The sequence below is a fragment of the Macaca fascicularis genome, chromosome 2 (assembly GCF_037993035.2).
Source record: "Macaca fascicularis isolate 582-1 chromosome 2, T2T-MFA8v1.1".
NCBI classification, from domain to species: Eukaryota; Metazoa; Chordata; class Mammalia; order Primates; family Cercopithecidae; genus Macaca; species Macaca fascicularis.
In genome coordinates this window covers 36,797,117-36,810,295 of record NC_088376.1, presented here as the reverse complement: position 1 = coordinate 36,810,295, position 13,179 = coordinate 36,797,117, and the positions used below count along the sequence as shown (strand labels likewise).

The 13,179-nt window shown below is 48.8% G+C and overlaps 1 protein-coding gene and 1 long non-coding RNA gene across 3 annotated transcripts in view; one reads left to right on the top strand and one right to left on the bottom strand.

The window, feature by feature from the left end:
* Positions 1-379: 379 nt before the first annotated feature.
* LOC141409630 (uncharacterized) lies at positions 380-6,783 on the bottom strand. Its single transcript, XR_012430708.1, has 2 exons — positions 5,106-6,783; positions 380-2,487 (listed from the first exon to the last, which is right to left on the bottom strand). It is a non-coding gene; the product is annotated as an uncharacterized lncRNA (long non-coding RNA).
* A 101-nt stretch (positions 6,784-6,884) lies between these two features.
* Positions 6,885-13,179, top strand: part of RAB6B (RAB6B, member RAS oncogene family) — a 68,630-nt gene continuing 62,335 nt past the window's right edge. For both annotated transcript variants that reach the window (XM_005545796.4, XM_074031060.1), the window contains exon 1: positions 6,885-7,304. In XM_005545796.4, the coding sequence (XP_005545853.1) occupies positions 7,235-7,304 (70 nt within the window). In that variant the 5' untranslated portion in view covers positions 6,885-7,234. The remainder of the gene's footprint in view (positions 7,305-13,179) is intronic.

Genomic DNA, 13,179 nt, shown 5'->3' with positions numbered 1-13,179 from the left:
CTACTAGTTGTCAGAGATATGCAGATAAGACTACTGTGAGATATCACTACAAATCTACCAAAATATCTAAAATTAAAAGACTGATAAAATAGCAAGTGTTGGGAAGGATATGAAACACTGGAACTCCTACATACAACTAATGCTTTATATGACCACTTTGGAAAGCTGGAAATACCTACTAAATCCGAAAAAATACATGCTTCAGCAACCCCACACTTAGGTGTACCCAGAAGAAACATGTACGTATGCTCACCAAAAACATGTATAAGAATTTCATAACAGCAAAATTTGTAATAACCAAACACTGGAAACAACCTAAATATTTTTCCACAGTAGAATGGACAAATAAACCGTGATGTATTCATACAATACAACACTATGCAGCAGTGAAAATGAATTTATTTTGGCTACATGCAATACTATGGCTGAATCTTACAAACCCAATACTGAACGAAAGAGATTCCAAAGAGAGTACATATTGTTTGACTCAACTCATCTAAAATTCAAATATGGGCAAAACCAATCTATGCTGATGTATCTGAAAAGTTATTTCCTTTGTGGAAAATGCAGTGTAATGACTGGGAGGGGTATGATGTGGAAAATGCAGTGTAATGACTGGGAGGGGTATGATGTGGAAAATGCAGTGTAATGACTGGGAGGGGTATGATGTGGAAAATGCAGTGTAATGACTGGGAGGGGTATTCTGGGGTATGGGTAACATTCTTTTTCTTGACGGGAGCAGTGGTTACAAGGATATGTTCGTTCATACTATTGAAATTCATTAAGCTGTACACTTGTGATTTGTTGACTTCTATGCCTGTATGTTATGTTTAAATATAAGTTTATATATAAATGTGCACATGGAAAGATGAAGTAGGGATATTCTTCTCTATTCCTCCTGTTAGGTATAACTGAGTACTCTGGATATTGTGAGTAAAACAAACATAAGAAAACTCTGAAAGGTGGAGGAAAGAAGGAAGAACCAGTTAGAGACCCTGGGTCCCAAGGGATGAAGCAGTGATGAGCTTTTTGGGTTTTCTTTTTACTTCATATATATTTGGGTCTTGGAGCTGAAGAAGGTGGCAACCCAGACACATCAATAAGCACAGGCCCAAATCAAGCCCCAATAAAAGTTTGATCTCTCTAGTCAAAGGACCAGGAAGGGTTTGTTTTACTCCAGCCAAACACTACAGAAAAAACTGCGCTGTTCCCACCCCACACCTACCTAGTGAGGAAAGTCTAAGTGATGAATATAGACTTCTAGCATCACCAGACTATATCAAGATGCCCCAACTCTTTGGCTGGGATGGGGGTATCACAGACGGTCAAGATGGGAGCCAGGACTTTTGCCTCCAGTGGGCAGTACCAAGGCCTCCCACCTGCAATGTCAGCATAGACCATGTGGGGCGGTTGGACTTCCACCATCACCCCACAGTAATAATGACCAACAAATTTTTGACAAAGGTGCAAGAGAAATTCAATACAGAAAATAGAATCTTTTCAACAAATGGTGCTGTAGCAACTGGACATCCATGGGCAAAAATGCGAAAACAGACAACCAAAAAACCCTCCAGCCTAAATCTTACACCTCATACAAATTTAACTCAAAATGGACCATGAACATAAATGGAAGACATAAAATTATTTTTAAATTTTTTTTCAAAAAACATAGGAACATATCTTTGGGACTTAGGTCTTAGTAAAGAGTTCTTAGACATGACACCAAAAGGCACAATTCATAAAAGAAAATACCATAAATTAGACTTCATCAAACTCAAAAACTTTTGCTTTGAAAGAGACCTTGTTAAATTGCTCAGAGTGGTGGCTCATGCCTGTAATCCCAGCACTTTGGGAGGCTGAGGTGATAGGGTTGCTTGAGGCCAGGAGTTCAAGACCAGCCTGGGTAACATAGCAAGACCTTGTCTTCATAAAAACAAAATTTAAAAATTAGCTGGGTGTGCTGGCGCACCTCTGTAGTCATAGCTACTTAAGAGGCTGAGGCAGGAGGATCACTTGAGCCTACGAGTTTGAGGTTGCAGGGAGCCATGATTGTGCCACTGCACTCCAGCAGAGTAGGAAAAAATATTTGTAAATCACATATCTGACAAAGAACTAGTATCTAGAATACATAAAGAACTCTCAAAACTTAACAGTAAAGAAAATAATCTAATTTAAAAATGGACAAAAGACATGAACAGACATTTCATTAAGAGGATATACAGATGGCAATTAAGCACATGAAAAGATGTTGAACATCATCAGTCATTGGAAATGTAGATTAAAACCACAGTGAGATATTATTACATTCCTCTCAGAAAGGCTTAAAATATTGACAACAGTAAATGCTGGTGAGGGTGAGAAGAGGCTGGATCACTCATCCATTGCTGGCGGGGAGTGGAAAGCGGTAGAGTCACTCTGGAAGTCTGGCAGTTCCTTTAAAAAACACACATGCATAGGACCCAGCAAGTGCACTCCTGGGCATTTATCCTAGAGAAATAAAAACTTCCTTTCACACAAAAATCTCTACATGATAGTCCATAACAGCTTTATCTGTAATGGCCCCAAACTGGAAATAATTCAGATGCCTTTCCACAGGTGAGTGGTTAAACAAACTGTATATCCATACTATGGAATGCCATTCAGCAGTAAAAGGGAGCTAACTACTGCTACAAACAATAACCTGGGTGAATCTCCATAGAATTATGTGAAAAAAAATAGGACAGGCAGTGGAATAGTAACCAGCAGGGAAAATGAAAGAACTGCTGCTATGTGAATCAACAGATGGATCTCAGGAACATAATGTTAAGAAAAATGCAAGTCATAGGACAGAATATACAGTTTGAGACATTATATAAAATTCAAAAGATGTAAAACAAAAAAGTATTGTTGGAGGACACATCCAAATGTGATTAAAAAAACTCAAAGAAAAGCCACGATTCTGTATTTCCAAGCTGGGAAGAGCGGGAGGGGCAGAAACACCTGAGGGCCTCAAAAGTACCGTAATATTTGAGTGCTCCAGCCAGGTGGAGTGAAAAAAACCACTCCCAAAGGGTGATATACTGTGTAATGCCACTTATATAAGATTCTCAAAATAACACATTTATTGAAATGAAGAGCAGATTAGTGGTTGCCAGAGGTTAGGAAGGGGTTGAGGGTGGGAGGAAAGTGGGCGTGGCTATAAAAGGGGAACAGGAGGGCTCTTTGTATGTCAAGGCACAGAACAGAAATGTTCTGTACCTTGACTGTCTTAATGCCAGTATCCAGATTATGATATTGTAGTATATAGTTCTGCAAGATCTTACTCTTGGGGAAAACTAGATAAAGGATACACAGATCTGTCTTTTTTTTTTTTTTTTTTTTTTCCTGTTGGTGAATCTACAACGATCTCAAAAAGTTTAATTAAAAAAATATATATATATTTATATATATATATAACAGCAAAGGGCTGAGGAAAACCAAGATCTTGAAGAAAATGAAAAATATAGATGATGCTGTAGTGCTATATGATCTGACGAATATCTTTGAAAAATAGTTTTGCACAAAATTAAACGTACACTTCTTTTTATAACACAATTTACCTGCTGACACATATCTTAGAAAAACTTCACAGGGGCATCAAGAAACATGGAAAGAATGTTGATAGCAGCATTGTTTGTTAATAGCAGAAACAAAACTGAGTGCATTTTCCAATGTTAATTTCCTGGTTTTACTAATTAATACGGTTATGTAAGATGTTATCATTGGGGTAGCTTGGTGCAGGATACATAGAAACTCCCTGTAGTGCTTTTTATAATCTCTATGTGAGATTATAAAAATTATTAAATACAATTATTTAAAATAAAAATTTTTTAAAAGGCCAGGCATGGTGGCTCACACCTATAATCCCAGCACTTTGGGAGGCTGATGTGGGCTGATCATGAGGTTAAGAGATTGAGACCATCCTGGCCAACATGGTGAAACCTTGGCTCTACTAAAAATACAAAAATTAGCTGGACATGGTGGTGCATGGCTGTAGTACCAGCTACTCAGGAGGCTGAGGCAGGTGAATCGCTTGAACCCGGGAGGCAAAGGTTGCAGTGAGCCAAGATGGTGCCACTACACTCCAGCCTGGTGACAGATCAACACTCCATCTCAAAAATAATAACAACACTAAGAAAATAAAATAAAAATTTTAAATGACACATTTTACTGAAAATCATTTAAAAATTGGGGCATAAGTAGAATACTAACCAGCAGTGAAAATGAAAGAACTGCTGCTACATGAATTAACAAATGGATCTCAGAAACATGATGTTAATAAACATGCAAGTCAGGACAGAATACACAGTTTGATACCTTACATAAGATTCAAAAGATGCAAAACAAAACAAAGTATTGTGAAGGGCACATCCAAATGTGATAAAACTCAAAGAAAAGCCAAGATTCTGGATTTCCAAGTTGGGGAAGAGGAAGGAGAAGAAAACACCTGGGGACCTGAAAAGTACTGTAATATTTGAGCCTCCAGTTGTGTAGAGGGTAAATGGGCACTCATAGTGATGGGTTTTCTTTGTAACTTACATATACACAGCACATACTAAATAGGAAGATTTAAAGATTTTTTAAAAATGGAACACACAGATGCTATTTGGAAGAAACTCTTTCTAGTGAGGTTGCCAAGCTGAGGTTTAGTGGCAACATCTTCCACCTGGAGAAAGCCTGTCTGCTCTAGGGCAGGTTAAGGACAAGACCCAAAATCAAGAGAGACAATCAATGATAGTTGGAGGAGAGAGACTTGGAGCAGAGCAAACTTGGAGTCTCTACGGCTCTCATTTCCACAGCATGATGACTGCATTCTGAGACAATGCCAGTATCTGCTCCAGCTACATAAGCCAGCCCAGTAGTCGGAGCCGGGTTTTTGTCATTTGAACTGGCAGATTATGACAGAGTCCCCCAAGGTAAGCTGGACCATAATTAGCCCAGCTGGACCTGGTAAGCATATGGGATGACTTGGAGGCTTAGAGGTGCCCAGAGGGGCCCTGCCCCAAACTTCCCTCCCCTACTGCCATACCACCTTATATATGCAGGACCAGATGATCAGAGGAGGTACAGGACTTGCCAAGGCTTACCCAAAAGATGCTGCCTTTTCTGGCACACCTCAGCTGCTTTGTCTTGCCACCGATGATCTCCTCAGGTCAGGATGAGAAGGTACAGGGAGACAGCACCAGATGTTAGGAGAAGGTGCAGGTTGGAGGAGTGTTGCATGGCTGGGTACCTTGGCCAGTAGCTCCCTGGCCCTTCTTTGGAGGGATCACTTACAGAGACAGAACAGGCTGTGACTTGGGAGTCTCCTCTCCTTCTAGAGCTTTCTTCAGCCCTAAGCTGGATATGGTCTCCTAAGAGAGCAGGAGCCCCAAAGAAGTGGGTGGGCGTCTGGAGGGTTACCCTGAGCCTGGTGCCAGCCACAATGGGGCAGATATTCTAGGTGATGACTTACAACCCTTGACGTTCCAAACTAAAGGTGATTATGAGAATAGGAGTTATTTTGATTTGAGTTCTAGATGTTCATTGGAACATTCAACAACTATTTCTTAAACTCTGAGCTATGTCCTCAGGACGACTGCTTTTATGGAACTTGCGGGCAAGTTTTTAACAAGAAATAGAAGAGAGATTCGAGGTGAGCACACCAGGGAGACAGACAGGCTTGCCCAAGCAAGCCCCATCAGTCAAAAAGTGGGTAACAAGTGTCCGAGAAATCTGGAGATGAAGGTTGTGTCTCACTCCTCTTTCTCTTTGTATAACACATGCGTGCACACACCATCGTGTTCACCAACATGCAGACTATTATCTCAAATAAATGCTCACTGAACAGCCATAAACGAACAAGACCGCGCTGTGGCAGAAGAGTAAGGGGCAGCTTTGTCAAACCTCAATTAACCAGCATGCCTTAGGCTCGGGCTGTCCTGGGAGTGTTTCTAGCGCTTGGCTTCTGCTCTTTGCTCTTACCCACTCACAGCTTGGTCTGCGTGCCTTGATGGACCAGGCGAGTAGAGGCCAAGGAGAGGTCACCCACGTGTCCTCAGAGAGCTCATTGTCCAGATACACGTAATTGCCAGGGTGGGGAGTGGCGTTGTCAGCCTGGCGACCCCAGGATCAAGAAACGCAGGGCACTGCACTGTCCTGGAGATAGTGGCACTGGCATTCAGAGTGTCACCGTTCCTTCTCTCCCATGGGGCAGGTTATGATTTAGCATAAAATGATCCAAATGAACAGCTGGTTTGAGGTAGGCGCGCCCTATATTGGCAGCTCTTCTCTCGCTGGCCAGGTCTGCGGGGGCACCCACAGACCCCACAAGAGGCCGCCCAAATAAACGGTCTAGGCCTCAAGAGGGGAGGGCGGGCTAGAAGCCACACGGGGCAAGAGTCGAGCTCCATCTGCGCCAAGTACGCCAGGTTTCCCTAGGTCTGCCCGCCCTGAAGCGCCTCGCCACACCCTGGCTCTCCCCCACCTTCGTTCCTTTCCGCCCTGTCGGACGACTGCGCTGTGCATCGGTGTCTCGCGAGGTGGAGAAAGGGACTGGCATCTAGGTTTAAAAGACCAGAAACAAAAGTCCCCTGACAATTTCGTGTCATTTTCTGGATCGAAAGAGGGGTAGAGTGAGAAAGACGCAGCGGGGCAGTGAGAGACGGTCCGACCCGGGGGCCTCTCAGGGGTACAGCGAGGAGGTTCTCTCCTGCCCGGGTGCGGACTCGGGTGGGCGGGCGCACGCCCCCCAGCCCCGCAGCGCCGCGGGCCCCGCATGACATCAGAGGCTGGGGAGAGCGCAGAGCGCAGGCGCCGGCAGAGGAGGGAGGCGGGAGGGGGCCGACTGGCGCGGCTCTAGAGAGCGCTCCTCCGCCCCGCGCGCCGTCCCTGCGCGCCGTCCCTGCGCCCCGCTCCGCCCGCGCCTCTCTCCCCACGCCGCGCCTCGGGCGTAAAGAGCGCGCCCCTCGCACCGCAGCCAGTGCCGCCCGCAGCAGCCCAGCCCCAGCCTTCCTCCGCCTACTCCTCCCTCTCCTCCTCCTCCGCCGCCGCCGCCGCCGCCGGACACGCAGCCGCAGGCCGGGGCCGGGACGCAGCTGGGGAGTCAGGGACGCGCACAGCCAGCCCTTCCCCCTCCGGCTCCCGCACCGCCGGCCGCCTCCCCTCGCCCTCCTCCTCTCCCCTCCCTGCTCCTTCGCTTTTTCCTCCTCCTCTCCCGGCCCCGGCTGCCACCACCATGTCCGCAGGGGGAGATTTTGGGAATCCACTGAGAAAATTCAAGTTGGTGTTCCTAGGGGAGCAGAGCGGTAAGTACCCGGCTTAATCTCTTGGCTTGTCGCCGAGTCGACCCCCGTCGCCCAAGCGCCCACCCCATTGGGACCACCGGCCGCGGCTCGGAAAGGCCTCTCCGTGTCAGGATAGAGGAGAGGGACAGGGATGGGGAGGTCGGGGCCGGCTCGGGCGGGGTCGGACTGGGGAGGGGCCAAGGGTGAGGACGGAGGAGGTGCTGGCGCCCGGGGTGGAGGTGAGGGTGGGCTCTGGGTGGGGGGCCCGGGGTGCGGGTGCAGGTGCGGCGCCGCAGGGAGCTCGGAGGGCGGCGGCTGGCTCCGCCGCGCGGACCAGGGCGTGAAGGACCCGGGCTCGCTGGCTAGCTCACACTGCGGCACCGGCTGCGGGCGACCGCGCAGGTGGCTGGGTGCTGCCGGGGGTGGGGAGAGCGACGGGCGCCCCCCTTGGAGAACGAAGCGAAACTGGGGTCTGGCCGACCCCCACTCCGCTGCACTGGAGGGGGGTTCCCTGCGGACTCTGCCGGTAACCATGCGAAAGGGCACGTCCAGGCGCTGGGACAAATAGCCACCGGGGAGAAAAGACCGGCACCTGTCTCTGTTCCAAAGAGCGAGTGCAGGCCATGAGGGAACGGGGCGCCTACCTCCCCTATCTCACGTCCGACTGGGCACAGAAGGTTCTAGACCCGGTGCCCTTCGCCAGCGCTCGGTAGCCTCCTTGCTGTTCAGGGGTCTTGGCAATGACAGTGAAGGCTACCCCAACTCGAGGCGATCTGGGGAATGATACAGGGGCAGCTCACACCGAGAGGCTGTGAAGTCTGGCTCTGGGCAGAGAAAGGCCCAGGCGACACGCCCTGCCTTGCTTCCCAGCACTCCTCCTGAGAGCATCGGTGGATTCTTCCCACCCCCACCTCCCAGCTCACCGCCCTTCTTGGGGGAGGGGAGGTCACCGTGGCAGCCGGCCAGAGCTGGGGGAGGGGGAGACTGCTTCTCTGCTGCCTGGCTCCCTCCCCAGGAAAACATCTCTGAAAACCAGCTTGGTCCCGAGGCGGGAAGCCCAGATTGAAGAGCAGGGACCCCTCTGCCACCTGTAGGAAGGAGTGGCTTTCGGAGCATCCTTCCAGAGGCCTCTCGAATGGGGCTGCAGGGAGACAAACTGAGCTCTGGTCAGCTCTGCTCTGGGAGAAGGCTGTCCTTGCCGAGCAGGACCCCAGAAGGCTGTCCTTGTCGGGCAGGACCCCAGCTCTGGCTCTGCAGACCCTCTCTGACAAGGGGGTCCAAAAGAAAGGCAACTGTGGGAGGATTGGGTGGGCCATGAACAGTGCTACCGTGCTGTGTGTACATGAGGGTTATGGAGGTCATGTGACTGGCCCCTGTCTGCTGATGCTCATTGCCTGAGATGGATGATTCAGAGAAGGACGTTAGAAGGTAGTGTCCAGGCCCAATATGGAGATGGGTTTGGGGGCCAGGTTGGGTGTTTCAGAAGATCCTCTCAGCCAGCCAGCATTTGCCTTGGATTCTGATTGCCTGTTTTAGTAGATCCCAGTTTCATGGAGCTGACCATTCCCTGTGTCTGGAAGGGATTTTGGTGGTGTTCACATCCCAGTGCTAGTCTCACCGGGCCTGGAGCCCTGGGAGATAACCTGTGGGGATCAGGCAGCCTGGGAGTTGAATTCTTAGCTGTGTTGCCTTTAGTAAAATTTGAGGCCTCTCTGTGACTCACTTTCTGTCTCTGAAAAATGGTTGCTTGAAGACAATTCTTTTACTTCTTCATGTTTCCTTAGTGCCTCTCAAAGTGCCTGGACCCTGGTAGGTTCTCAACAAACATTTGATTATTCTAAGTCTGCAAAAGCTTTAGAAAGGACTAGGAGTTTGGTGAATAAAGTGTCTCTGGTGAATTTCAGGGAACATCTGGGCTCCCTCAGAATTCCTGATGAACAGAGACCCCTGCTGGGCTCCACAGACCCCCTTTGCTCCCAGAAGCACAGAAATGATAGCTGAAGTCTAAGAAATGAACCCACCACCTCTCCCACATGTTCAAATGGGAAGTCTGAGCCCCAGGGAACAGGGAGGCCTTGCCCAGAGTCCCAGAGTCCCATTGTGAGTTGCTAATACTTCTGGGCTGGAGCCTCACCTCTCGTTTCCAGTCCAATATTTTTCACTAGCGTGTCATTGTGAAGTAAGATGACCTTGAATTGGGGAAGCCAACAACTGGGGAGCCTCCCCAAGAGGGAGTTGGGTTGCTTCTGTACGGCCAGGCTTATAGCTGGGGCCTGTGACTGATAGGAATGCTGAGTAGTTGGTCAGGAGCAGGGTTGTGGGCCCTTGGAACATGGTCATTAGAGAATCACTGCTGTCGGTGAGATGGCTACTGGCATCTCACCTGGTGCCTTCTGTCAGGGAGTTCCAAGGCCCCAAAAAGCCTGTTTCCTGTTTCCACTTTGTTGCATCGTTAGTGGGTTGTTTTAGGTTTTACAGAGCTTTTGAGTTAGGTAGGGGACATGTGCGTCTCTAAGCCTTATGGGATGGGGAGTCACCTCCACAGCCGCTTCTTCTACCTTGCCTGCACAGTTTTGCATCTGTTGGTCATTTGTGCCAGCATTCTCTGCAGCCTGTGCAGTGGAGAGAGCCTCCTGAGGGCTGGCCCTCATGCTGGCCCTGGCTCTTTTTATATGACCTCAGAGTTCCTTTACCTTCTGTACATGGGGGACTTGGGCCCGCTGAGCTCAGCAGAATCTTTCAGAGCAACATGGGCTTGCCGATATGAGCCGAGTCCCCTGGAGATGGGCCAGGGGAAGGAGCTAGAGGGATGTGGCTTTATCTTATTTCCTGTGCCTAGCATAATGGTGACTTTTCTCTAGGCTGGTGGGCAACGGCAGTGGATTTCCAAGAAGAGCGGCGTGCATGGACCAGGGGGTGGAGCACACCCTGGGTCAGATAATCCCGGCTGGACATCAGGTCTTTAAAGATATCAGGGAACTGGTTTAAATGGGAGGCCCTTGAGAAGCCGCTCTGGAGGAAATACCTCAAGCCAGTGAAAGAGCCCCCTCCTGGCAGCTGTCCCCCTGGCCCGTGGAATATAGGCTGGGATTGTGGGGAGGGTGCTCTGGGTCCAGGGTGAGAGATTTTCTTGTGGCAGGGAGGCTGTGCAGTCCCACTGGTGCCAAATGGTTCTCTGGGCCACTGGATATGCCCTTTTGCTGATGGCAGTGGTAGGAGACATGGGGGGTGACATACATCAGTCCCAACTGGGGCATTTGATGGCGTCCGAGAAGACAAGAAGGAGCAGGTGTCTGAGGAAGGAGAGTGGGCCTGTGGGACCCACATCTTCCTCCTAAGCTCTAATGGCATTCTGTCGGCTTTTAGGCCTCACTGGGTACATCTCAGTGTGTGTGGTGGGAAGGGAGGGTCAGGGATGTGTCTGTTATGCACTGTCTTCTGACCTCCCCTTCCCCAAGACTCTTCCAGCGAAAGCAGGAGGATTGGATGGAGATGTAAAAGCTCTGTCTGCTTTCCTAGCTGAGGCCAGCAGGCCAGTTTCTCGCTCTGACCAGCCACCTGCCTGCCCTGCCCCTGGCATTGTGCTGCTGGAGGTGCTGTCCATGTTGAGCATAATGTGAATAGCATTCCTTGGAGCTGTGCAATGAAGCGACCCTGCAGGCAGCTGCCTTTTTGTTGTTCTGTTGTTTAGTCATTTATTCATGTATCCTTCCCTCCTGCTCCTTCTCTCTTCTGTCCTCCCTCTGTTACCTGTTTATTTATTTATTCTTTGAGCGTATTCCTGCCCTCCTGGAACTTCTAGTCCGCTGGGAACGCAGACATTTGTGGATATAATTATAGTAAAGGTCTATGAGAGTCATGATGAGAGAAGAACAGCTGCTACTGGGGCCTAGAGCAGGGGCACCTGACCCGCCTCTGGGGGCTGGTGTCAGAGGCAGCTTCCGTAGGCTAGCAAGGGATGCTTCTATAGGCAGTAGGCTGCTACTACTTTGTCTTTGGGCTGTGTGTAGAAAGTAGGTCTTGGAACGAGCCCACCCTACCCCGAGGGCCTTGCCTGTTCTGTTCTGCTTTGTAGAAAGTACATGAGGTGGAGGTTCAGGAGGACAAGGGTGACTCTCAGGTATCTGGCTTGCTGGTACCGAGTAGGGGCTGTCCCTGCACTTTCAGCCCATTCCTCTGTGGTTAAGGGTTGATGATCATTCAGTGGCCCCCACTGCCTGGAAGGCTCACTCCTCTGCCCACAGCCTCACCCATCCTGACCCCTGCCCTCCCACTAGCCACACCATGGAACACCTGCCCTCCTGCAGGGAGCCCTTCATCGGCCTGGTAGATGTGCCAGCAGCCCCTCCTAGCAAGTTTCCCCCTCCCAGCAATTTTTAGACTTACCCTGTCTTAGGTGCTCACTTCCACTCTTGCTCCCCTGGGCTACCAGCTCGCCTGGCCACACATCGTGGCATAGCTTTGGTTTTCTCTGAACATTTCTTAAATACAATCATATGCTTCACCATGACCTGTCTTCTGTTGTCTCTGTTAGCTAAGGATTTTAAAATGTTAACTTTTTCAGGTACAAAAACCGTAATTGAATTTTAAGCGTCTTCTGAGGACTATGTCTTAGTCATCATTTCACCCCTCCCCACCTGCAGGTGGTTTGTGCTTATTAAATCTCTTGATTTGAAAATGATGAGATTATCCTCGCTGTGTGAGATTTGCTGATGGCCCATCAGTAGATTGAAAGTGAAGGAAGTTGAGGTGGCTTTGAAATAGGATTCCTATTTCACATTCCTGACACCTGCTGCTTTTCAAGCCAGATTTTTTGACCAGCAATATCTAAGAATCTTTTCTGAAGGATTGAATCATTTAACTTTTTTTTTTTTTTTTGAGATGGAGTCTTGCTCTGTGGCCCAGACTGGAGTGCAGTGGTGCAATCTCGGCTTGCTGCAACCTCTACCTCCTGGGTTCAAGCGATTCTTGTGCCTCAGCCTCCCAAGTAGCTGGGACTACAGACCCATGCCAATATGCCCAGCTAATTTTTGTATTTTTAGTAGAGATGGGGTTTCACCATGTTGGCAAGGCTGGTCTCGAACTTCTGACCTCAAGTGATCTGCCCACAGCCTTCCAGAGTGCTGGGTTTACAGGTGTGAGCCACAGCGCCCAGCTGGATCATTTAACCTTGGTCATGCCCAACTCACAGTTCATCTCAAAAAACCTGAAGTTCTTGGGGGCACTTCCTCATTCCTAGTGTCTGAAAAAATGCATGAGAACAACCAGACCACCAGAGGTGGAAAGGGACACACTAGACCTCAGCTTGCCAGAGCTCACTTTGAGATCTGGAAGAAATCACCCTGTTGCCCTGAGCCTTAGCTTCCTTCTCTTGATTTCTCTCCTCCCAATTTTTCTCCTTTCCTCAGTGGCTGGCATAAGAAGGGGCACCGTTGTGGATGTTGGGTATAGACCCAGAACCTTTGCTTTTTTATTTGTTTAAAGAGATGTGTGTGAGTAGAGAGTCAGACAGACACCAGGATGAGAATTAACCTGGACTTGGTAGAAGAGGAAGGTGGCGCCTTTAATTTGATGATACATAGCAAGAGAACTTACCAGCAAAGAGAGAAACTTAGAATGTGTTCTGGCTGCATAGATGTAATAATAATTACTGTCTTTTGCATGATCTGATTATCATCATCATTTGCAGCCCCCAGATTATAATGAATCACATTAAATTATAACAAAATAAGGCTGGGCGCAGTGGTTCACGCCTGTAATCCCAGCACTTTGGGAGACCGAGGTGGCAAGGTGGGCAGATCACTTGAGGTCAGGAGTTCCAGACCAGCCTGGCCAACATGGTGAAATCCTGTCTCTACTAAGAAATACAAACATTAGCCAGGCATGGTGGTGCATG